The sequence below is a fragment of the Acanthisitta chloris genome, unplaced genomic scaffold (genome assembly GCF_000695815.1).
Source record: "Acanthisitta chloris isolate BGI_N310 unplaced genomic scaffold, ASM69581v1 scaffold14134, whole genome shotgun sequence".
In the NCBI taxonomy this organism is placed as follows: domain Eukaryota; kingdom Metazoa; phylum Chordata; class Aves; order Passeriformes; family Acanthisittidae; genus Acanthisitta; species Acanthisitta chloris.
In genome coordinates, this window is record NW_008668859.1 from 61,624 (window position 1) to 88,258 (window position 26,635).

The window sequence follows — 26,635 nt, forward strand, 5'->3', positions numbered from 1 at the left end:
CTGAAATGTGCTCATCTATTAAAAAATACAACAAAGGTGTTCCAGCTGTGAAGTTATGACACATGCTAAGAAGAACACAAAACCCCCAGCTTTTCACCTTTTTGGAATAAGGCATGAGACTAGTGAAATAATTCTGTGTCCTTATAAAGGAACCACCATACAGATGAACTGTACACGGGGATGGATGAGCATTCTTTACCTTGTGTACTGATCCTCCAGGAAATATCCTCTGTTTGCATCCCCTCTTTTGATTCTAAATTTATCTTTCCAATAAAACATTAGGCTCAACACACAACCTCATATGCACACACCACTCCTTTTCTTCTATTTTTGTGCCTGAGAAGCAAAGTATGTAGTCTGGAACAGACCAAATGAAAACTCAGTCCAGCCAAATACGTTACAGAAAGCTGCTGGAAAAGAAAAAGCTGCCTGGACCCAAGTAGCTCTGGACAGAACATTCATTTCCTAATTTCAAGTTGCACTTGTAAATTCACACACTTTCAAGCCCCATGCCTGACACAATTCTGTGCCCATTAAGTTAGGAATACAAATACAATATGGCATTACAAGAAACTGCTGGAAAATACACAGTAAATTCGCTTTGTCTTCAGTGACATCTCCCAGCATTAAGACTGATACCTACAGGCCAAAAGGAGGTTTTAATAGTAACTTTAAAAAGAAGCTGCAGCAGTGGAACAAGTGCAGGAATCAACTGCATAGTGTATAAATTTTATAATGTCTTCTCATCAATTTAAAGTGTGGAAAGTGACTCACGAATTTCTTTTAAAACATCATATTGATCGGTAATAGCAAAGCACCAGTCCTAACATAAAATATGACCTTTGAGCTAATACAAGGCTGGAGCAAATAGAATGAATTCAAAGCTAAAAGCCATTTAGAGATTATATAGCTAAAGAATTATTAAACCATCTAAGTCTAGAAAATCCTCTTCTATAGATAAAACCATTCTTTGTTTTACACTTGTCAGATCTGGGGCTTGATTAAAAGTCCTTGCAGCTTTTGATTCCCATGAACTTTCACCTACTGGTGGTGTGACACAGGATTGTTTTTTGCCCTACCTTTAGAAGTAGCAAATTATTTTCTCTGCTTGAGAAGAGCCACAAACATTTCAAAGAACCCACCAGAAATAGAGAAGCAAATAAAGTTTCTGATCTACATCCTACCCTGACGCAAATTATCACTTTGTTTAACATTAGACATATGCAATCTTGCATCCAGGTAAGGTAAACACTACCTGCCAACTCCCCTTGGACTTGCCATGTGTTTTCTACAACCAGTTCCTTCATTATTTATTCATTTATAAACATATACACACAAAATATTGAGTTTTGCTCAATTTCACTGAATATATTTGTTATTGAGAGGTTTTTCAGAGTGCCTCTAGTATGAGATTTAAAGTAAATCAATGTGCTGGCTTTATGGTAAACATAAAAGTACCATTTGCTGTAAAAATGAGATAAAATATGTATTTTAAGACCAGAGATTATGCTCCTAAAGTGGTGCAACTGCGCGGCACACTTTATTTTCCCATGTTATTGTTATTTCCTTTAGGCTTTTCAGCATCAGAAAAATCCCAATTTCAGCATCTACTCACTGCTTTCTGCACAAACTCCAAGTAATAACCATGATCATGTTAGACAGCAGTTCTGTACTAATGCCTAAATCTTATGCTGGTACTCATATGATCTGTTTGATATCCTATCACCTCATCTTTCTTACGGTGCTAATTAGCATCTTCAGAATCCCATCTGTGTCACAGTGGATGAGTGTAGAAAACAACACAGAACACACAAACAAGATGTTCAAGGTAGCTTGAAGCAAGCAGTATGATACTCTCTTATGAACAAATTAATTGGTCTTTAGCTCAGCAAAAATTTCAGTAGCTTTCAGGTTAGTAATTCCTACATAAGGTTTCATGGAAATGAACATGTGTCTATGCTATTACATGTTTTATTTTTCCATTTTTCAACATCAAATGTTAGTGTTTATGTAAGTTGTTTCATTGAGACTAGTTAACTAGAACATGAAAATAGTATATTTGGCACAGAAAGAAATTTGGGCACTACACACTATTAAAGTGCTACAGTTGCACTGAGTGAGGAAAACAGGCTGTAAAGGTATAGGCTGGAAAGGCTAAGTTGGGGCTTAAGACTGGAAGAGAAAAAAGATATTGAACTACTGTACACTGAGAAATGAATTTATCCTGCCATTCCCAAAAAGAACACAGACCCAAATCCTCTTAATTTTGCCCCTTCATATGGGTCATAAAAATCATCATTGACACTGCAAGGCCAACCTGCAAAGTCCAGAAGGCATAAGGCACTCCTCCTCCTCCTCCTTCCTTCAATGCTGAAGTGTCACCCTCCTTGATTAAATTTTATCACATACAGCAGAGCATATGTAGCTCCATTTCCCTACTTACACAGTTCATGATATGAAATACATCAACACTGGAATATACACTAAAACCATACTTGTTTTTCTCTCACTTATTGTCAGCCTCTGTTGCAGTCAGTCACTCTCACATGTACTTACCATTGGAAGGTCTTTGAGAATCTGTATACCATCTCCTGGACCCATATGTGCTATGTGGTTAAAATTAGTTGGGTTAGAAATTAATTTATTTCTCATTTCTGGATCACGTAGCATCTCCCTGGAAAAGAAAATACTTTATTCAGGTATTTTGTTCAAGGTGAGAATGGGCATTTATAAAACACATACAGTTTTGATTATCAGCTACTTTTAAATGGAAATTGACTAGTCTTTTCCAACCTAAACAATTCTATGAGTTTATGACTCTATTTAACACTGTTAAAAGTGATAAACCCTTGCTATGAGCACAGGCATGGAGAAGCTCCCAGCTTGAAGAGAGGGCAAGGGGCCAGAAGAATGCTGCTTGTAGGCTAACAGCCCATGCCCAATAGTTACTAACATTCAAAGAATATACAACCACTATGAGCTGATAAAAGCTCTGTAAGATGAGTAAAAGCAGAACTCCTTTGCGATGCATTACAGAGTGGAGATGAAAATGAAGTACAAAATATGAAAATAGAATTAAAATAATGCAGCAGTACCTTTCTCAGTCTGTGGTGAGAATTAAAAGCTCTTCAAAATGGCAAGGATGCGTTTCAGCGATTTAGAGCAAGAAAATTTTTAAGAGACCAAACTGTGATCAGCTCAGAAAAGGCAAGGACAAGAAACAGGATTTTATCTCCACTGTATACAGCTGTTACTCAGAGCCAAAAGGGAAGGAAAGCTGGGAGCCAACCACTGCTTGAAGACGTTGGAAGTTAGAAAACTGAAATACTCAGCTCTTGGAGTGTGGCTTAGCACAGTTGCAGGTCATCTTTAGTGAGTGATAGCAAATGGTAAGTAACAGCCTCTGTGAACACTGTGAGTGGTGCAGACCTATTTTGATTGACATTTAGGAAAGTATTTGTAACCTGTTAAACACTTCTATTAGAAATACATCCTGAAGTCCTATGTCCTCTGAAGAGGTGAGTTTCCTGAGATTTACAGAAAGTTTATGTAGTTAAATCTATAAGTCAAAAAAGCAGATGCCTTGGAATAATGCTGAGAGTAGAATTGCCTTCAGAAAGAAAAGCAGAACCAGAGTCTGAAAGTAATTAATCCACATGCATAGTGAGCGATGCAATCTCCTTTTGCAAAGTATTTATTAGAGAACTTTATATATACAGTATATGTGCACACCTATATACAGTATGTGGAGACATGCATTCCACATTACAGCTGCTTCACAAAAGTAATCTGAACTAATGAATACTTGTGCATCCAGTGCATGTCCACACCCGAACTGGTATTAACACAAATTAAACATCGAGGTTTAACACAGCAGTGAAGACACAGAAACATCTGAATTGGCATTCCAGGAAGCAACACATGAAGTACTACATTGGCATCAGTTACTGGCCTTCAGGGCCTACAGGCATGTACAGAAGACAAGTACATGTTGAATACAGACCTCCTCTGCTGCATCCTCTCCTCCTCGGGTACCCTGAAGGAATAGCGGCGCTTGTTGTTGATGTTTCGAACCATTTGCTTCCGGCTGTTATCTGATGTCTCAGGGACCACCAGTTCATCACCCTCTGAAATCAATGCAAATATGGTGACCCAGTGGGACAATTCATGGAATTTGAATTCAAAGACGTTTTCTCCCTCTGCTCTCACTAGTGTTGCACACCAACCATTTCCCGTGAAATTTGACCAATTTTTCTTTGGTTTGTGGTTTTTTTTTCTTGGCCACAATCTACTAATCTGTTATGTAGCCACAGACTTAACCCTTCTTCACACACAAACTGCCACACCTATGTTCTCAAAATACCAGAGATCCATTCTTTGAAACAAAACACTTAGGTGGGCAGGAAGGGATTTTAGTCCTCTGTCTCAAACTTTCCTTGGCAGCTCTCAATGAAAATCACTAGAACAGTCCTGTTTTGCCAATCATCTGGCAACTCAATGCAAGATTCTCTTTCATTCATTCATTCCCTGTTCCAGAGAGAACACTGATGTATTTTGGTGGAACTGTGGGAAAAGGGAAGAATTTTTTCCACATGTGTACATCTGGCCAAGGCACCTTTAATAAAGACACAAAGTTTAACAGCGAAAATCATACCAAAACAGTGATACTCTGAATGAATGTCGTAACTGCTCTGTCTTGTTTTATATATATGGAAACTAAAGGTACATTTAATAAGCTTGAACATATCCAATGCCTACTGCTCACTGTCAAAACAATTTTTGTATGGAATTGAAATATCTTTTTTTCCTAAAAAATCAACTGAAGCTTTCCTGAAGGGTGAGATCTACTAGGTAAGCAGCTTCAGGAAAAACCTTGCAGACTTTTAAAGAGATACACTGTTTTGGTAATGTACAGGAGCAAAGCACCAGCCTTACTCACTTCTGATCCTATGCTCTTCATTTTTTTTTCCTCTTCTGCTTTACTTTAATGTTCAATCTCTATTAGGCTTGAAAATGCTTTATACAATATATGCAGCATATTGCTCCTCTGTATCACTGTCATTCCTTTTGAACTGATTTGCTAGCAATTTAAATAAACACTAAAACACTGCCAACACCAGCATCTGTTTCTAGAGTGCTTATTTCCACAATTTTCAGAAAGTTGTTAGAAAAAATATAGCTCTTTGTTGTTAAAACAGAGCATGTCCCCTCTCCACCTAAGAGGTTATACAAAAGCTTAAGGAAATTCCTCAGGAATTATGAAATGGGCTCTAAAAAAGAAATAAAAAAGGGTCAGAGATGCGTAACGGAAATTGAATTCTGAAGTTAAAACTTTGGCATACAACTGTATGTAGCCCTAATAATAAGTTATGGACACATAACATTATAACACTTTATAATCCTATGGAAAGATCACTATTAAATTCTTTAATTGTGCAGGCATTTTTAAATAGCATTAGATAGCATTCTGGCAGTTGATCATAAATTTTGAGGGAGTGTCTAGTCATTCTATTTTCTACTCCCAGTCTTCATACAAGTCTTCACTGAATACTGAAAGTGAAAACAAAAGTTCAGACTGGCTGTCTAGCAGACATCATTGCCATCACTGTGGAATTTATAAGCTTTGGCTTTTTTCCCAAATTAACAAGGACACATATGTCTCAGAGATCCCTTTCTACAATGCACAGATCCAGGTGAAGAAAAATGCTCTTTCTAAACAAAAACTTGCATGATGAAAATTATTTTCTCTTTACTTACCTGCCATTTTGTTTTTGAAATAGATTAATCTAACTGTCTCCAGGCCTAAAAGGTTTAGTGACCCTTCTGTATTCAAGGGTCGCACCTGAAACAAGAAAAAGCAGTCCTTGTAATAGTCATAACTCACATTTCTATAGTGCATCTTATTCTGAAAGCTCCCAAATGCATTATAAATGCTCTAAAAGGAGCACTGATACAGAGTTGACCAGGGAGCAGGAGAGCATAACTGGCCAGAGCAAAGTCAGTCCCAGAGGAGAACTGCTGGCAGGAGGGAGCAGGGACCACAGCCTCCTATCTCCAGTAACACATCTGCTCTCAAGAGTAACAACTGGGAGTCATTAAAGCCACAAAGCAGAGTAAAAGGTAAAAACAATTTTAGACGTTAAACATATTTTTAGAGCATGAGTACAGAGGGAGAGGGGTTCCCTGGAAGACAAAGGCTTAACACCATTCCTCCCAGCATTTAAGTAAGTATTTTTGTTAGAGGTCTACTTCATATATCAACTTGATTCTTTCTATTTGATACACAAAACAATAAGCTGTGCTTTTATTATATGTTACCATCATGTCACAATTATACTCTGTAACTTGATAAAGAACATATACAGACTCCAAAACCTACTGGTATTTGTGATTTCTAACTTTAAAATGAAAGAACCATTTCACATTCAGAGTGTGCAGATCGTGTTAGAAACAAACTCTTCATAATAAATTGCCATTTTTGAGTCTCCTAGATGTAGCAGTTCTCGTTTGGTGAAATTAGCTTTATCTATTAAGTGAGCCAAATTTTAATCGAAGTACTAAATCACATTCCACTGTTACTGGTATTTGTGATTTCTAACTTTAAAATGAAAGAACCATTTCACATTCAGAGTGTGCAGATCGTGTTAGAAACAAACTCTTCATAATAAATTGCCATTTTTGAGTCTCCTAGATGTAGCAGTTCTCGTTTGGTGAAATTAGCTTTATCTATTAAGTGAGCCAAATTTTAATCGAAGTACTAAATCACATTCCACTGTACTGTGATAAGTCAAAGTTTGGACATCAGAATGAAATTTCCCCTAAAAGGCCAGATCATTCTCTCCGTAAGATGGTTAATAGCTGAGCTCCTTGACCTTTGAATTATTTATCCTTCCAGCACTGCCATAACACTTGGCTCTGCATCTGGCAGGGCAATGTCGTGTAGTTCTATGTCACTGGAATGCCAATAAAGGAATTATGTTGACACTATCACAAAGATGAAGTCTACACTATGGGATAAACAAAGCACTTTTCTTTTTTCTTTCCAAATACAGCTGAGCAAACACGTTTTAAATACCAAGGAAGTGTCAGTTTTCAGAAATGTCTTCCTTTTGATAAGAGAACCAAACCTGACATCATCTTGGTTATAGTATTTGTACTGGTTCAAACAAAATGTTCTAACCCTGTATGTCTACAGTGTTCTCAAGCAGCAGGAGATATATTTTTGAAGTCCTGTTTAATTATCTTAACATCCACCATCTTCGGACTATAACAGATTCAATCAGTCCCGGGGAAGCATTATGCAATTAATACCAAGAAACTACTCTCATTAGTACAATAGTATCAGTTTTAGATTTAACAGTCATATGTTCCAGATTGACCATTCATCTAAACCAGTGAAATCACATGCCAAACACGTTCAGTCCCTTCTACTTTAAACTAGAAAAGCACTAGTTTCTTTGCAGTAACTCTTCTTTTAGCTCAATTATGTTTAAACAAGCAGTATTAATGATGGCTTCTAACATGCTTAAAAAAACCTGGTACAAGTGTAGCAAAGCAGTACTGAGATTAGACATACCCTTAGGCTGATATTGAAATGGCAGGTTACCTTTTTGAGAGGAATAGTTTGAATCCACTCCATGGAGTTGACGTCGAAGATATCAATTGCATTTTCACTGTACACAGAGAGGTATGGTGCATTGTAACCTGAGAGGGAATGATTAGGTATAGTGTCATGTGCTAATAGACAGAGCCCAAAATACACATTTTCTTATGGCTTAACCACATTTATTAAAAAACCCCAAACCCAACACCCCACAATCCAACAGCAATCTTGAAAAATGTATTTTAATTCAAAATTGATCAAGAAATTTATTCTGAAGGCAAACCAGCACCACCTACAAACATAGAACCTCCATGACTTCTAACTTTGCTGAACATACATACTTTCTGAATTATAAGGAATTACAGTTTACTCTGCCAAACACTTATGTGGTTCAAAGGTTTTTTTCTTCTAAAAGCCCTATTTTTAAGGGCTCATATTTCGTAAGTGATGTGGTAAGAAAATATATGGCTGTTATTTAATAACTGCCATTTGAATGAAGTGAGCTCTTAGTTTTTGGACTATGCACTAAGCGAACATCAGTTAGAACTAAGTACGATGGCACAGTCATGAAGAAAATCATGCTTCCTTCTAGCTTTAATTCTCTCTTCTTATTTTTTGGATTGTAAAGAGAATTCTTGTGCTACTTATCTGGCACATTTCCCCAGGATGAAATTTGTTCCACGGGGACCACTTCTAAAGGAAAATTCAGTATATCCATGTTGGCAACAAGACTGCCATGGTCTGCCAAGACCAACAAGAGCATCTCATTTGTCTTGAAATGTTACAGCTTTTGCTATAAAATATACCTCCATTCTGAATTGGAGCAACATCAAGTCACTTTATTTAAGGCAATCAAAGAACTTTCACAAATATCAATGACCAGTACAGATGAACTACATCTGAAAAATACCTGGGTTTCAATCTATCACAAAATCTATTCTCTGAGCACATTGTAACACTCAATTCCTTAAAATTGCCTGAAAATCAGAAGTGGAAAACAGCCTGCAAAAGTTGCTCCTTCCACATTCAGAAGAACCTTCACTCAAACAAGGTGAAACAATTCCTCTCCTCTGCAGTGGGACTAGACAGCTGCCAGAGTGAGGTAAGAGGGCAGACCATTCTGAAAATCAGCGTAAAACTGAGCTAATTCTCAGAGACTCTGAGGGCAAATTTGGCTAAACTTTATCTCCATTCAGAAAGACACTAAGAAGAAGAAGATAGACATTGCAGGTTGTTTTTCCTCAAGTGTCACAAAGATGAAGTCCTGCCTTTGAAATAATGTGCCATAAATGCTTAAGAGGTCTTGGTGGAAACAGAAATCTTAGAAAATTACAGTATTTTTCCCTTAAGATTATGAAATATATTTTCTATACTGTCTGCTATACATATTATTTTGGAAGGGAAGAGGGACATGGAGGGAGGGGGAACTTAAAAAGTTTTTTTAAAAAAGCAGAGAGGCGATGAATGAGAAGTGTCAACAAAAACTGCTGAGGAATAGAGAATGAAAGAATAAAGAAAGAAAAGAAAAAAACCAGATCACCAAGTAGGAATAAACACCATTAGACAAAAGTAAGTCAAACTACCACATCCTGATGACTCTGAACATCAAGAAAGCTGGAACCACAATGCTAGGCTACAGTACAATCAAATTTCAAGACTCTAAATAACAACAGTCTAGCACCGGTGATAGCAAATACATAAAATTCCTATTAGCCTCTGTAGAACCTGAAACTTTTGGCGGTTTTAGAGACCAGGACACATGTTTAGAAATTGGAGATCAGAGTCAGAAATCCTGACTCATGATTCCTCTTTGTGTTCCAGCAGTACAGTAACAGTGCTCAGTAACCGAGTTGTCAAAACTACCATAAATGAGATGAATTAAATAAATTAAACCCTCTGACCAGACTAAAAATGCTGACAGAAGCTGAGACCATTCATTTACCTGTCAGGCAATTGGCCTTGAACTTCACTTCCTGTGGATATTAATACAAGCACTGATCACTTCAATGTACAACAGCAAATACACTGACACAACTTACAGCATGAAGATGGAGTTGCAGGCCACATCAACTCTTGCTGTCTCGACCTTCGGCCATGGCAGTCAACGTAAACCCCTACGCTGCTAAAACACAGCAGGTATTCTTTATTTGAGATCTCGACTGCACAGATGGCATCGGTTGGCTGCTGTGAGATAAATGATAGCGTGTGGTCATCTGGATGGAGCAGACTGTATGGGCTGCCTTCTCCATGAAGGGGATATTTTAGGAAACCTGACTGGTAGCCCACACAAAGGCGGTCACTGAAGATTGACATCCACTGGACGTTCCCCTGGACTTGGATCTCCTTGATCTTTTTGTGACGGGTCTTACTCTGATTTAGTTCATAACAGAGGACCTGCCTTTTCATAGCTACACACAGGCAGGTAAGAGCTCCGTGGCGCACGTGTCCAGAAACCAGTGACTGGCAGCCTTTTGTCTCTGCCAGCTTGTAAAACTCAGTCTCCCTTCCATCCAGGGCAGCCATGGGAAAAAGTCGCACATGACGGTTCCGTCCTGAGATTACTGCAATGAGCTGTTCACTTGGGATAAGCTCAATCTGATGAACCTTCTTATTGTCACCAACACGGATGATCTCTGGAAAAAAACAAGACAAAACCCACAAACCCAAGTAAATAAAGTTGAAGTGTGAATTGATTATAACTATGTATTTGTCAAGATAAACCAGGAAAGGAGCCCAAGAAATCCCCTTTATTGCTTCCCTGCAATATTAAAAAGTACAGAATGAAAACCTGTATTTTAACAATACCAGCTGTGGCAATGCTGGACAGACCTTAGGCTTTTCCTTATCAGAAAAGGGAGGAGCAGATCTGATACAATAACAACTGCTGCATTTCAAAAACAGTTTATAGCCATAAATACTGAATAAAGGAAAACCCTCGAAGAGCTGAAACATACAATTAAACATGTTGCTTATTGAATTAGCTTGGGCATCTGTTGTTACCTCTCCTTACAATATTGAAGGTAAGTTTTCATTTCCAGTACCAAGGGGGAAGTTACAGAAAGGATCAAGCCAAACTCCTTGCTGAGGTGCACAGCAGGAGAAGAGAAAACACTCACAAAATCAAATTAGGGAAGTGTTTCACTGCAAGGATAATTTGCAACAGGCAGCCCAGAGACTGTGGAACCTTCATATCTGGAGATTTTCAAGAGCTGACTGGACAAAGTCCTGAGTAATCTGGTTTGAATTCAGTAACGACATTTCTTCAAGAAGGGGAAGAAAACCTACAACTACATTTCAGATGCTGGATCTTTGTTATTGGAAAGGATACCCAAATCAAAAAGCACACAGAACACCGTAATTAACAGCTCCCAGTGATGAGGTTGTCCTGCTGATAATGTAGTAAATGAAACCAAAGGATACTGAATGAGAAAAAAGGTCACAAAGCCACTTTCTGATTATCTGATATTAGGGAAATTATTACTAGTTCTTGATTTCTTACCATCTTTGGTGACATGCACAACAAATAACCCTTCTTCATTCCCCAGAGCTATTCTTTCATGGTCTATGACATTAAGAAAAGAAAAGGTTATTTTTATTTGGAAATACTTTAGGAATCACTTCTACAGCAGTGATAATTCTCATTAACAGAGACAGTATCTTTTAATGCTTTGAAATAAATGTATATAAAGCCAAACCCAATACTTTCATGTAACAGAAAAACATTGGTAACCTCACAATCTTTCAAATTTATGAAAAAGTAAGTATTTTCCCATTTCTCCCACTAAGTAAAAGTAACAGCAAGAACATAAATTTTAACAACCCATTTGGGGAATGTAAGTGTACTACCAGTTTTGAAATAACTGTATTATTATATTTAAATACAGAATCAGAGTTTAACATATTTTATGCAGCAGTACTTAAAATGACTAAATTAATTCTCTGATCTTACATTTTCTCTGTAGTCCCACCAGCAGATTTTGTAAAGTCAGTGATTTACATATATTTGATAGTGCTAATTTTACCCAGTTAGAGAGTTTTGTTTAAAGAATAACAAATGTCTTAGTCAAAATCATTAATAATTATGAGTATGTGTGAATAGGAGGAATACTCTTAAAAGAGCTGACAGAAGTACTGGGTAGTGAATTGCACTTCTCTCTTAAGTCCACAGACATTTCCATATGGGATAAAACCACTAAACATCACTCTATTCAGCAGATAACACCATTTAACAGTTTTTTTTTAAAAAATCAAAAAACCATGCTTTTAGCATAACCACTTTTCTTAGAGCTTTCTTCTTAATTTCATACCTATGATTGCTGCTGACTGTGTTGTTTTGATGAGGGGTAAGGTGCTGTCATAAGCTTCTTTGGGAACATAGACTGAGCGGTCTTTGAGCTTGTTCTTCTTCAAGATCCTGTGTAATTCATTCAGCACTCCTACCCACTTGCTTTTTTCATTCTCACCATCTGCTAGAATCAGGATTGAACACTTGTTACTGGATGCAGAGAGCTGGGAGGCTGTAACCTGTAAAAGATTAAAACATATATTTTAAGTCATAAGCGATAAAAATTTTCCTCATGATCATTTTTACAAGGGCATCAGATGCCTCTAAGTGCCTTTTTAATCAGCTGCCTGAACTAAGAAAGCAAAGATTTAGTCTTAGTTAATAGAAAACACTCTTACCTTAATCAAGAAACCACAACAGGAAAACATGCAGATGTGAATAACTCAAAGAACAAACACTGGCTTTATTCTAAATGCATTTGTATTTATAGCATAATTCAGAAATGTCTTTCCTAAATAAGGTAGTCAATTGTTTCTCACAGCAATTTTATAATGAAAAGCAGTATTTTTTTAAGGGCAAAAGATTTCATTAATAATTTAATGTAACAGGAATAGTCCTGATGGAAGAACAATCTGTGATTGTTTTCATGTATTTGGTACACCTACTATAGCTAAACATGAAAGCACCTTCAGCAGGTTTATCTCCTCTCAGCACACACAGTGATGAACAGTCTGAGAACTGGAAAAACAAGGACTAAAATACAATACTATAGTAAAGGAATGATAGGACAATTAATAGGACACCAAGGTGATTTCACTGAGGTCAAAGCTTCAACAGAATATCTATCTAGTGAAGATAAGAATATTAGAAGAAGCCAATGAGAGCAAAATCCTGATACCAGACATAAATTTCTATGAGGGTTTTACACTAGACTTCTATACTGACTATCTGATATCCAATGCATAGACATATTAAAGAAAACCCCAAACAAACATAAAATAAAGGCTTCAGGAACAACATAACCAGTTAAATTGAGAAGCAGAGGGCAACTTCAGGAAATGAAAATGTAGAAGGTCACGATAAGCAGAAGAATTTCAAATGACTAGGAGGAGGTAGAAAATAATGCATCTTATCGTGAAGACTAAAAAATAAACCCCACTTAAAGTGGAGATGAAAGCTTATATTAATGTACTAATACTATTTTTACCACAGAAATGATAGATGTACAGATCCCTATGCACTGCTGCTGCTGCCATGGAGACCACACAGCCAGAACTTGCCAAGGAAATAAAATACTACTAAGTGTGAGTGAACACACACCATACATGACTCTCTGAAACCCTGTACGTCTGGGTTACTAGGGTCAAGATGTAATACTTACCCTAAAGATACAGGGGATATCTTTTCTATTTGCATGGATGACATCTGAGGCCAAGACAGAACTCACTGAGAATTCTTCATCCCTTATGGAGACCACAAATATAATTGGAAAAGAGTTAAAATCTGCATGTTTGGTTTTTACTTTTCCAAAAGCCTTGTTTTGTGAAGGACATAACAAGTCAGTATTGAGACCTAATTTTCAAAATTATCCTTTCCCCTGTAACTGCAGATGAAATTCACAACTGCAATGTTGCATAATTAATTCTTGGTAAATGATAATGGGGAACAAGTCTATCCAGATATTCCAGATCTGTCTTTTGTCTGTATAAATTTAAACAGTTTGAAAAACAGCCAAAAAATAAGCCTGACCATGTACACCTCTCCAAATTCTTTCATACAAATCCAAACTCACTAGAAGGTATAACATACAGCTGTTTGGGACTTCCTGGATGAACTAACCCTTTCAGAAATGAGCTCTACTTGGTATGTTAAATGTTCTCAGCCTTCAGTGAGGTTGGTAGTATTTTAGTAATACTGAAGACAATAAGAACAAACTATTTAGCCCTTCTGAATCAAAAAATTCTATTCATTTTATCACTTATTAAACAAAGTTTAATCTGTTTTTCAATACTCTATTCAGCCCCCCCAAAACAGGGTTTTTTTCCTTCTTTATTCATTCCAGACTTTCTACACAACTGAACAGATGATTTTTGCACATGGTGTAGTAATGGAAGTTCAAATGTTCACATGTGAACACACTAGCGTTGTTCAGGCTAACTTACATAACTGCTCACTGCTTTTCTGCAGAAAATTTAGAGGTTCTCAGCATGGATTACAAGTGTTTCATAATAGATCTAGAGCTTGCTTACTAATTTCACAAAAAGGAAAAGCAGGACAAAACCCCCAGTGCCTCTGAAAAGCTCCCACTCAGCACCAAACAGCTTACCTCATGTCTATGACCTGACTCACTATCACGCTGGGCTGGGATGCTTTTCCTTCTGCTACATCATACAGGAAGAGTTTAAAATCACAGATCACTGCCAGTGCTCTCTGCCAACCTTTCTTCACTCCAGCTGGTTTTGGTACCTTTAGAAAAACAAATTCTGATCAACTCTCTGTAAGTTTGGATACAATCAAAAAATCATAGCACAAAAATCAATTCTCTCATCTGGGCTGAAAAGCTTTTATTCACTGATAATGTTAAGCAACATAAGCAATAGCACAGGAGCAGCAAGAGCAACGAACACAGACAATGTATTATTAAAAAAGTTAACAGCTTCACAGATTCTTTCTTCTTATTTCACAAATTCAAAGGTTTATTATCAAATATAGAGAAAGAAACCCATCTCTAGAAAGTCAACAGGAATATGGACAAAACTATGTTGAGTAATCGTTTTAATATTTACGTACAAGTATCCACACCAATGACTGTAGACAGTACTAGCATCAGTAGAAAGATTCGAAAACTCACAAGCCCCAGAAGATGATCTGATCTGCAAAGATCTAGAGGCTCAAGACCAACTCAAAAATATGATGGCCGACAGAGATGGAGAGAGAATTACTGTTGAAAATTCTAAGAACTGCTTTGTGAAAATTTAGGTCCTGGTTTCCAAACCTTACCTTAAGGTAAAATTGAATCCATCCCCTCAATGCCTCAATTAATTCCAGCTCTGTGAAACAATGAATTTAATGTAAGTGCCCCAAACGCAACTACTCGTTACTTACTCGGACATGTCCTTCATAAGCTGTTCCTATGCCTTTCTGTGGATCTATTCCCAAAGGTCCCTTAGTCTGGTCAGGAGGGATTGGACATACTGCAGGAGCCTTGTCTGCACATATGACGTGGCAAGAGAATCCACATACTTGTGAGGAGGAGAAGAAACAGAAAGATTTGATGGTTATTTCTTTTGCAATGTAAAAGCTGTGATAATGACAATGGCATTAAGAAAGAGCTTAAGATAATCTCTATGATTTCCCCTAGGCCCCACTCTACTAGTAAATGAAAAGCTGGAATCTTCTCTAAATAATGAGTGCCATTCTGTGTATGTACAAACAGAATAAACTGCCATTCAGTACCAATTTTGCTTCTTTCTAGAATAAATCAATACTAGAAAGAAGCAAAATTGGTACTGAATGGCAAAGTTGTTTTAAATTTTGCCAAGAACAGAAGGCAAAGCTGCTGTCAGCACACTTGACCACCAAATGTAGCTCCTTATTGCTATTTTAAGTAAACTGAACTAAGGTCTTGTACCACCAACTGGAATAAGCATGTCCCCAGATAACTAGATAATCTGTTCTGTAGGGCAGGTGAAGTGTTTGGCTTCTACTGTTTAATGACTGAAGCATGAAAATGGATTCTGTTATTCAAAATATAAACAGAAGACACCTGCATTATCACATTACAACATTAACTGTGCCATTGGCATCTGTAAGAACTTCAGTTCCCACATTTTGCTTTCACAAGTGCTTACCTTCACAAGTACAGCCCTGACGTATTAAACCAACCATCAGAGATGTGCACTGATTGCATTTTGTTGGTGTATTAAACGACTTCACTACAAACTGGTGGGCTTTAGGCTGTGAAGCAAGCAGACAAGGATGTTAACACCTGCAACACTTCTGAAGAACAGTTATTCACAGAGAGAAGAGTGCATAGGTGCATTTAGAAAGGCAGCTCATTTCTGTTGAAACGAGATCTGAGCTCCTAACACATGGGCTGAAAAAAATTTCTTATCAGTTCTTGTTGACAATTCAAAGCATCCTCTGTAAACAAAAACATGGAAACTAGGCCTTGTCTTGGAACATGAGTTTGCTTCCATTGCAGATAGGAAAGTTGCCAAAATGATTCTATTACAGAATGATTCTATTACAGAAGTTGAGCATGTATATACTGGGTGGGCACCTGGTTGCCAGCCAAAGGCAACTCACAACAGCTGTGCATTCAATGCTCCTCTGTAAGAAGTGCTGCCTTGGTTCAAAGAAAAATATCAGACTTTCTCAAAAGTCTAAATTTCATGTCAGAGTTCAGTTTTACGGTGTCCACCAGAGGCAATTTCAGAACACCCAATTTAACAACAGAAGCTGAAGTTGAAAGATGAAGCTAATTTTGAAAGGTCTTCTAGTTAGTTCTTGGGAGCACAACTACATGAGTAAGTGGTCTAATTCACTCTCCCTCCTCAAGGATGGCAGTGCTGATGCTATGATATACAGGCTAAATGACTGCGTAATGTGGCAGTATGACTCATAAAAGGACCTATATAAAATTTAAGAAGCTGCTTGACTTTTCTACAAAAACTCCCAGTAGAGTGACTGCTGGTGGAGAACGGACAGAGCATAAGGAGAATGTAAAGACTCAAAAAAAACTGGATAGTGTACGTGATCTGAAATAAGACAATTTGGCAGACTACTTTAATGAGGAGGTATGTTAAAATTTTACTCACTTTCCCATTTTTCACAGCGTAAGATATCACAGCTAAGGGCTCAAACTTATCCATATTTAATGACAGTTTTACTGTTACAATGGAAACTTTCCGTCTGCAGATGTCTTGTTTGGAAACTTACAGGGAAATGATACTTATCTTTGAAAACTGATGCAATCAAAAACTGCTCACTCTACATTCCTTATAAAAAAATGCAAATGTATGCCTTCATTTTTAGGCTTACTCTTTGCCTTTTCTCAAAACCAAGCATCACAGCTGTGCTAATCTGAGACTGGCCCACAGTGACACCAGTTTTATTGTATGCAGAGAATAGATGCAGGTTGGTCAGACACATGTCAGAAAAATACTCTCTTCCTAGGATGTCTCTTTTTGTTTCTTCACATTCTGGCTCATTCATCTCTTTCTAATGTCCAAGCTACTGTTTTTCCTATAACCAAATGCCTGTGTGCTGCTCCAGTGCAATGCCTAACACAACCTGCCACACCACATAATGTAAGAATAAGGGGGATTAAGTGTTAGAAAGCAACCAGCTTGTATAAAACCAATCCTTTAGGAAGTTCTGGTAAAATTAGTGTGATAAACAGTTTTCCTGAAGCTGTTGCCCAGGAGTGACATCTCCCCCCCCTTACTATATAAAGTGTGAATGAGTGACAGAATACCTTTGGTGCAGAGAGTCCCGATCCAATATATGCTGTCCTCATGGTTGGTGTGTGAATTGAACGGGGAGGATGATCTGTAACCTGAACATAGTCCACAAAGGATCAATAAGTCACCAAATACATACCACCAAAAACAGCCTGAATAAAGGAAAAAGGCTACAACATCCCACCCATCCCATCCCCAAACATACAAGCCATGAAACCAAATTGGAACAGGAAACACCGGAAAGGACCCAGAAAACCAAATCTGGTTTCTCAGAAAAAATGACATATAAGATTAGTCTCCTAAATGTCAAAAAAACCTTTGTATTATCTTAAACATTTGATTGGATATTTTCTAATGTAAAATAACCACAGAGTAAAATTTTTTAACAGGGAAAGGGGATAAATTATTACAGTACCAGAGTCTCGATAATATTTCACAATAACAAGACTTCCAGCACGACTCCAAAGTGTGTTTCCACAAACTACAGTATAATATTAACTTTGTGCCATGCATGACTGGGGGTATGTTACAAAGAGAGAGACTATAACTAATAATGGATTCAACATAGCTCCCATTCCTATTCAATTAAGTGTATGTGAAAGGAAATGCAACATTCTCCAAAATCTATCACAACCAGTGCAGAAGACTATTACATGGTCCTTAATAGTCTTGCTGCAGCAGTGAGCTTCATCCTAAATAAAAGGATTTACAATAGTAATTTTTATACAAGTGAAACTGTTACTCCTAAAAAAAAATAAAAAAGCAAAGATCTTTCAACACTGAAGTACCTCGATTGGTTCAATCTCACTAGCCGTAGAAGGAGATCTTGATCTCGAATGGAGGTGGGACTTGCTATCTTCATCCCGTGATGGAGTATTAGACAATGTAAAATTCTCAACTGAATCAATCTAGGAGAACAATTCAAGAGAAAAAACAACAACCAAAGAAATAAATCAAAGACATCATTAAAAAAAAAATTCTCAACTCTTACCAAAATAAGATATGGGAGCAGAAGAATTCCTAAGAGAGAACTGAGAGGATAAAAATTCAGTTTTAAGCAACTTCTTAATTAAAAGCACAAAAATGCAATGAAAATTACTGAATATAAACACGCCAAGGCTTCTGCCGAGAGGTGAGCACATGCATAAGAGCTGCTAGTTCAGGGACCTAACAAACACTCGAAGAGACTTGTAATTCAGCATTTTTAAAAGGGTGAACATTTTCTAAACACTACTGGGTTTTGTCCACTGACAGTAGAGACTTGTTAGAAGTGAATTCCCATATAGCCCAAGTAAAATACTGCAAACATATTCAGGAGAAAACAAGGAGAAAAGGCAGAGCAAACAAGGTATTTCCTGAGGCTAGTGCTAATTATAATCACAGAGGATTGAGGGTTTTTTACCCCATCTGAAATTAAGCCACAGAGCTACATGAACAACAAGGCGTATAGGTACAAAGAAACATCTTGCATAATGAGTCATCTTTTCTTAGTGCAAGTGAAAAAAACAGAGAAGAAAGGATAATTCCTTGAAAACAAGACACCTCCACGAAGTTTTCTATGTAAAAATAGTAGAAAATTTAAAAAAGGGGCAAAAATGCTTTTCTTCACTAATAGCAAAACCAAAAGCTGGAGGCCTGGAGAAGGCTCCACTGCATGCCTGGATTTTCTGGAGCAATTTTCTGAAGCAGTTCTCCATTGCTAAGGATTTGGCTAGCTGGCAGACAAACTAAAATATGCAGCAATGTTCACAGAAAGCATTTGAGCATTCCAGTGGTTTTGATCTCATTTGCCACTGACAATACTAATTCCACAAACTTTACTGCTTTTGGGGAATGCAATACATCGCCAAGCCAATCTTATACATACATACACAGTATTGTTCTCCAGAAACTCAGTCATGGTAGCTAACAGGTGCAGTTGCTAGTTTGGTTTTTTGCTGGTTTTTTTTTTTTTTTTTGTTAATAGCTGTGAGTTAAGTTTGATGGCTTCTAGTTTTACCATAGCCTTCAAAGAAAATGTATGTGGTGGAGAATAGCTCATCAGCTTAACCAATTTAGGCATATTAAGATGTCTGCAAATATTTCTGAAATGAAAATGTAAAATTCTCACACTGAGATACACCTGTTTACTACGCTGAGATCACACGTTTCAAGCATTGAGGCAAAAATTAGCAGTAAAGCAAACATTCTGTGCTCAGCTTTATCAGAAGCAAATAATAATTGAAAGCTTTACCCAGTATTAGAATCAGTGATGCCTTAAGTAGTCAACCCCCAAACACATAACATGTTTCAACTATTTTAAACTCTTTTTTTTTAATCCAGTCTAAACATGTGATAATTTGGAGTCTACTCAAAGACTGAACAACCTTCAACAATTCTGCCTTCTCCTTAAAAATATAACCAAAAAATAAGCCCAGTGAGTAACTACAGGCAAATTTTTCATAGCAAGAAACAGACATTCTTCTGCAGGTTAAATTCAGAGACCTAATCTATCATTTCATAGATGTTTCCAGATACTCCAAGGGCTTTCCCTTTCATCTGCATACCAAAGAATTTTCATGATGCCTATGAGAAAAACTTAGTACAAGTATGATATGAATGATAGAACGTTAATGGACTCAGCTACAAAGCCTTTGTGACTGAAGACAACTGCTGAAACAGAAACAAATGTATTTTTACTCACAAACATAAAAAGTCTGAAAACGAAAACAGAACCTGATCTACCATTACAGAATTTGAAGAGAATTTAACCACCACCTTTACTGCAGAAGTAGGGCCTTAAGCTGTATTCCTGCAGTGATCTCCAGGTTCCTTGTTTTAATGAGAAGAACTAAGTATAAAAGTAGCCTGACTCAACTATGGTCAATAGTTTTGGAAGACCATGTTAACACCATTCAAAATGGTTTTAAACTAATCCACTGGATTATCAAAAGGAGATCTCAATATTTCCTACCAAATTGTAGAAGCCTTGCTGTCTTCCACAGGACTGTGTATAGCTGTCTACATGCATCACCTGCACAGGTCTGAGCCAACGCTACCCAGTGTACAAACACATCTCGAGGAAGGGTAACTTCTGAAGTGGAAGCATAGCCGACAAAAACAAGCAGTCACTATAAGCTTGCCTCAGACACTAAGCAGTGTGCTTTCAACTGCATGGGTAAGGACATTATTAGAGCTGTTGGGCATTATTGCTTATTTATTGAATATTCAGTATACATGCTTACTTATTTCTACCATTAAAATGGGTATAAAAACTCAAAAGTGGCAGTATGAGTTTAAAATGGACATAGCATACCTGGTATGAACTCAGTCTGACAAAGCTTCGATAAAACACGTAAACACATGTTTAAAAGCCCACTGTGATTTTTGAAACACCATAGACTTTTCTGGCTTAACCAACTAGAACAAATCCATCCTTGTTTTCCTTGTATGAATTTTTCCCACTCTCCTTGAAGCTCCATTTACTTAATTTCTCACTTCACATTTATCTTTGTACTGTGATATTTTCTATCATTTGCTGTGATGTGTCTCCCAAATGCCAAACTTTGACCTTCTACAGGCAATTCCCACAGCTTAACACATGCCCTCTGCTAAGGGCAAGGAAACAAAGAGGCCTTCATTTGACCTTTGCTCATCCTTCCCAACCTGCAGCAGCTTTCACATAGAACTTTCACAAGGAAATGAGAAAGTACCCAAAGCATCTTCTCCAACTACTGTGATAATCTGCTCATAGGATTACCAAATGAAATACTCCAAAAGCTTTTCGCCCACAGCTGTAAAACAACAAAAAGCACAGCAGCAGCAGCAGCAGCAAACAGCAGCAGCAGCAGCACAAGACATGCAGTGAGGTAAATACACAATCCATACATTAAACATAGGCATGGACACAACAGGCAAAAAATAAAGGGCCATATAGAGTAAGACAGCCTCTTACACGTCTGCCTTTGTTAGCTGGAATACAGGAAGGAGAGTGCTTTAACAAAGAAAGGAGGAGAATATGTTACAAAACCAAACAGCGACACATACATCACCTCAGAATTCCTCACTTTTTATCTCCAGAGGTAGTGTTTAGACACACACAAACATGTTCATTTGTACAAGTATTTAATAACCAAGATATTCTGGGGCAACAAGAGGGAAGAAACATAAAAAAAAACCAAGGAGGAACAACTATTCCAATTCTGTAGTTTTATACTGGACAATAGCAGTGAAGCTGCAGACTATGTTGCACTAAAAATTTACAGTTAGTATCTCTGTACAAGATGAATGAAGTAATCTATTGGAGGCACAATATGTCCAATTTAAAGTATCATTATGAACCAGATTCACTCTAAACTTAATTATCAATGTGCAGGCAAAGTCAAGGCTCTCACCACACACTACTATGGCATATTCTGTTCAATAATAACAATTCAGAACACGATTTATTCTGTGGCTGTTTAATCTAACCAAAGCCCATGAAGACTGTATGTGAGGACAGATTTCAGGAGGACTTAAGAAATCTATTTTTAATTTGTGATGTGCTAGTAATGGCAAAAAAAATTAAATATTTCTGAGAATGTGGGGAAAATAATTTTGTTAAGGGAAAATGGGATTCCATTTTATTGTTATTAAATAATCACAAATTCACCCTTAAATAAAACAAGTGGATTGCTTTTAGCAGCTAGTGAGATACACAAAGATCCACCTGGCAAAGAAACAAAACCCAACACTTAGTTATCAGACACTTCTAGTGAACATAGGAGACTTCACACCTAGATGACAATACTGAGAGACAGCCTGCAACACACAGGAGAAACAGCAGCAAAAGGTTTACAGATTACTGTATTAGTCACTAGGGGTGACTTCCCCCCCACCAAAATCAGCAACCAGGGACTGCAAAACCCACCCCTACTCTCCTTGCTACCCTCCCATGTACACAGGAGATACAAGGGTCATTTCTGAATGTATGAGCTTGCACAGCTCTGTGGATTTAGGCACTAGTTCTGCCAACCTGATCAAGTATCTTTTCAAGGTAGGCCAGCTGGAACCATCAGTGACTGCTACTCATCTGAACAGTGAGCTGCCACTTTTCCTGCTCAGCATCTGCAGGCTTACAGAGGCAGCAGGGCATCTATTTTTACTTCTCTCCAGTACAAATTGCAAAACTATCATTTTCCTCATACAAAGAATTAGAATTAATTCCAGTCATTCACAGGCTGCTACAAAAAGTTACATTATTGGGATGGCAGACACACAAGACATACCAATCCTAGTAAAGCCCGTGCTGTGTACACACCTATATGTTAAATAGACTTCAGGATCTTGAGAGAGCCTTGTAACTACCACTACGTGTTATTTTATGCACTTGCAGTCCTTTCTTAAGGAAGCACAGACTGAAGAAACAATACCAGGCATTAGTAATATTTACTTTGGGTTCTTGATTACAAGAGAGGCTCTCCTGAAACCCAAGCAATATTGCAGCACTGTATAAGTCTGACTCAAGAACTTTTAATTTTCCCTCGGTCTTAATACAAAGAGCCCACACACCCCTCAGGTTTGACTGAGCACAGATTGATTCTTCTGAAGATGCTGCAAGAATTACTGCCCTTCGAGGCAGCTACTGTCAAAAAGAGACATTGGAAAGCAAATGGAGATCACATCCAGTGGGCACATCCAGTGGAGATCACATCCATGGCCTAATAAGTCTGTCTAATATGTTGATGTTAAACCAACTCAATGTGCTAAATCATAAATAACCATTCATTTGGATAATTTAGAGACTAAACATTATGAATCTATGAATGAATCAAGTAATTGTCCAGCAAATCAAAGATGCAGAACTGACTTTAAGCACAACTGAATGATACGACTTTTCACCTACTAATGCTGACATCAGCTTTATTTCTCTTTCTAACAAAGATAAAATGTCCTATATTTGTCTACAAGGTAATCCTCCCATCTTTGGCCAGCCAGCTCTCTTCTGCAGTTTTTTCAGATGAGAAAGAATTCTGCCTTGGTGTTAGAGACATTAGCCCCAGGCCAGTCCAGTTCAGAGATGTACTTTTGCCCAACACAGCTGAGAAAAAACACTCCCATTGGACTCAAATTGGAGATGTAACAGGGGCAATTTGATTCCATGTACTAAGCCATCTCCATGCAACAGTACACACATTAATACCTGAAATTTTACCCAAGACCAAAAAGTGGGTATCTGCAAAGATTTCATCTGGATGTACCAAGCAAGAAGACTGTCTAAAAGTATGCACACCAACAGCTGAAAATTACTCACTTGCATAGAGAAAAAAAGTACAATTTTGTCAAAACGCTTGTACAATTAATATGAACAAAGTACTGATGTCCTTCAAAACTAACTAAATAGCAACCAGGAAAATATTCTAAGCTTCCCCTTGCAAAACAACATTAGCAGCCACTCTGCCATGTATGTACTTTATTTCTGTTTCAACAGGTTTTAGAAGAGAGTTTTAGATAATTTTAAAGATAGCTTTTCATGAAAGAACTTGCTAATACAAATTAAGTGTTTCTAATACTCAGGTATCATAGAACACTTCTTTAATCTTTAATTCAGATAAAGGATATAAATATTATTCCCATATTGTTGATTTAACATGACAGTAAATTGTACTCTCATGGGGTTTTTTTTGGTGTGTAAAAAGATTCCATCAATATCAGCAAAAGTTTTCTGTATGCTATACAAAAATGTAGGCAAGTGCCTTCTACTGTGATACCAAAGATGTACCTTCACATTTTGTGTGAATAGTGTATATAACAGATTTACAGAGAAAAGAGATCCAGAATAAAAGCATTCTTTCAGAGCACGTGAAAGGCAATGAAAGTAGAATAGGCCCATATACTATATCCTCTTTGTTGCACACTTCACAGCAGACATTTCACAAATAAAATTAATATCACATTGTTAAATACACATATATAAATGTGTGCATGTGTATAAACATATATACAAGCACAGACAGATGTACACACACACACACAACACACCTACAGAGTTGTAGTGGATGGGTCTCTACCATGGATGCATAGTATATACTTTGATTTTAAAAAATCTTACTATTATTTACTTTCATGTGCCTATTACTTCAGTTTGGAAGAAATATAATGCAGTCAATTTCCAACTCAATTCTATTAGTGTGCAATTAACTAGTGGAAATATTTAAACACTGTCCTGAGAGAAAACCTGCATCTCAAATGGCAATAAAAAGTAGCAAGTTCACCTCAATTATAATGAAAAATACTTTTCACAGTATAGCCTAAAAAAGAAACAATATTTTACTTAAGCAAACAGAAATTCACTGTATGCAAGGCAAACATTTTAACTGAAGTGATTAGAAAACCTCTGGAAACAACTAATGGCAAAGTAATAATATGAAGCCACAGAATTAATTAAATAAACAAGCCAGTGATTTAGGAGCCATTTTCCATGGCCCATATCAATAGACAAGGCCTAACAGCAGCTTTTCCCTGTCAGAAAAACAGCAATTTACTTTAAAATCAAACACCTATCTATATAAATAGGTGTACGTATGTTATTACAGAAATAGTCTGTTCTTCATTGCACTTAAAGAATTTTTAAGTTGACTGCATTAATGTGTGAATACTCCAAGTCAATCAACTGATCTGTTATTGAGGGATTTACTGGTTTGAAAGTCAGACTTACGTCATCCATAAAATCAATCAATGAGGATGAAGAGGAGGAAAAGGAATCCTATTTTAATGAAAACAGCAGTAAAAAAAAAAGAGAGAGAGAAAGAGAGAGAAAGAGATGGATGAAGAAAATTGTTAAATATAAATAAAAGTGCAAAAATAAAGAACTGTAAATAAGTAGTGGCAGTAACAGTTATCTCAGTAAGTTTTCATTAATTGCCTTTCACAGACAATTAATCAATAAGCTATCTGTAAAAGAAACAGTGTTTTTCCAGCATTCACTCAATTAAATAGTATTCCTATACTCCACACCAGTATTTTTATATTGAAAGTAACTTATAAGAAAAATGATTAAAAAGAAAATTTTAAAATGGTGTTATCTGTGAGGACTTCAAGACAGAACAATGAATTATGAATACATAATGAAAAGAAAGCAAATTTTGGCACACCAGCAACATCAGGGATTATGCTCTTTCACAGCCAAATGTGATGACCTTGTACATCCATCAGGGAAAAAATGGACAAACTTTACACCACTGTATAACTGTAAAGGTGGTGCCTTGTCCCCTCTGAATTCAGTTTGACCAATATTTTACCCCAGCTGTTCTTTTAAAAGAAAAATGAAGCATTGCTTACTGTTGGTTAAAAAAGAAGATATGAAATGTAGAGTATTGTTTCAATTTTTTCTTCCAGCTTTTGTACCTAAACTGGTCTTTTGTCTAAAAGTGACAAAGGAACTAAACAGATTCATTTTTAATGTATATAGGATCTGTGGAGAGGAGATGAAGAGCAGATATCTGGATTTTACAGATCTGTGCAAAATTAACAGATGAAAACAACGTAATAAACAGTACCAATGGCTTCATGGGATACAATCAAAGATTATTTACATATTTTCTCTCATTTTTACCAAACCACTATCTGCATTACTTAGACTTTTCCTGAGTTCAAAGAAAAGCCATTTGAACAACTATGCTTTTCATGTTCACTATAAAATCAGGCATATTTCTCCTTTCAAGGCCTGAGAGAGAATTCACTATGATGACTAGCATTCAAGAGAAGACAGCCAGCACTGTGAATGACAAAAAATTCTCACATATTATTACACACAAATATAAATGAGGCAATATGATTAAAATACAGTAGCAAACACTCAGCAGACATGCATATAACCTGCACACAACAGTAGTTCCACTAACAGAGTTAGAATTGCTGTACACTTACTTCAAATTGATCCAGAGCAGAGGTAGGTGCATTCAAAAATGCCAAGAAAGAATTCTGTGAGTCTTGGTGCTTTACACCTAGAAAACAGCAGCAGGTTTTTAAGCTACAGAAAAATTACTTTTGCATGGAGGACCTTTGCCTTGCTGAATCAGGGTTTGAGTACCCACCTGAAACACCTACATTTTTGAAACGAGCTGCACATGTGACCTACTTTCCAGTGTAAAAGACTTTTTTAACAGACAAGCACACGTTTAATTAACCTTTTCCAAGCCAGGACGTGTGGTGTGAATTCAACGTGTAAACACGCTGTATGTACGTGTCTGGTATGCAGAAGGCAGTGGTTTGTAACGTGCTCATGTCCATTTGCACCACACACTAATGCAGCAGGTGTCATTC

The 26,635-nt window shown here is 37.1% G+C and overlaps 1 protein-coding gene across 1 annotated transcript in view; it reads right to left on the bottom strand.

Moving 5' to 3' along the window:
- LOC103800730 (serine/threonine-protein kinase MRCK alpha-like) overlaps positions 1 to 26,635 on the bottom strand; it is a gene marked incomplete at its 5' end in the record, with an annotated part of 56,669 nt that overhangs the window by 11,986 nt on the left and 18,048 nt on the right. Inside the window, 14 exons of the mRNA XM_009073114.1 lie at positions 2,557 to 2,674; positions 4,004 to 4,127; positions 5,758 to 5,842; positions 7,607 to 7,704; positions 9,643 to 10,236; positions 11,103 to 11,165; positions 11,911 to 12,127; positions 13,270 to 13,351; positions 14,215 to 14,354; positions 14,994 to 15,130; positions 15,740 to 15,845; positions 17,368 to 17,448; positions 18,142 to 18,261; positions 26,240 to 26,316. Coding sequence (XP_009071362.1) covers positions 2,557 to 2,674; positions 4,004 to 4,127; positions 5,758 to 5,842; positions 7,607 to 7,704; positions 9,643 to 10,236; positions 11,103 to 11,165; positions 11,911 to 12,127; positions 13,270 to 13,351; positions 14,215 to 14,354; positions 14,994 to 15,130; positions 15,740 to 15,845; positions 17,368 to 17,448; positions 18,142 to 18,261; positions 26,240 to 26,316 — 2,042 coding nt within the window. The remainder of the gene's footprint in view (positions 1 to 2,556; positions 2,675 to 4,003; positions 4,128 to 5,757; positions 5,843 to 7,606; positions 7,705 to 9,642; positions 10,237 to 11,102; positions 11,166 to 11,910; positions 12,128 to 13,269; positions 13,352 to 14,214; positions 14,355 to 14,993; positions 15,131 to 15,739; positions 15,846 to 17,367; positions 17,449 to 18,141; positions 18,262 to 26,239; positions 26,317 to 26,635) is intronic.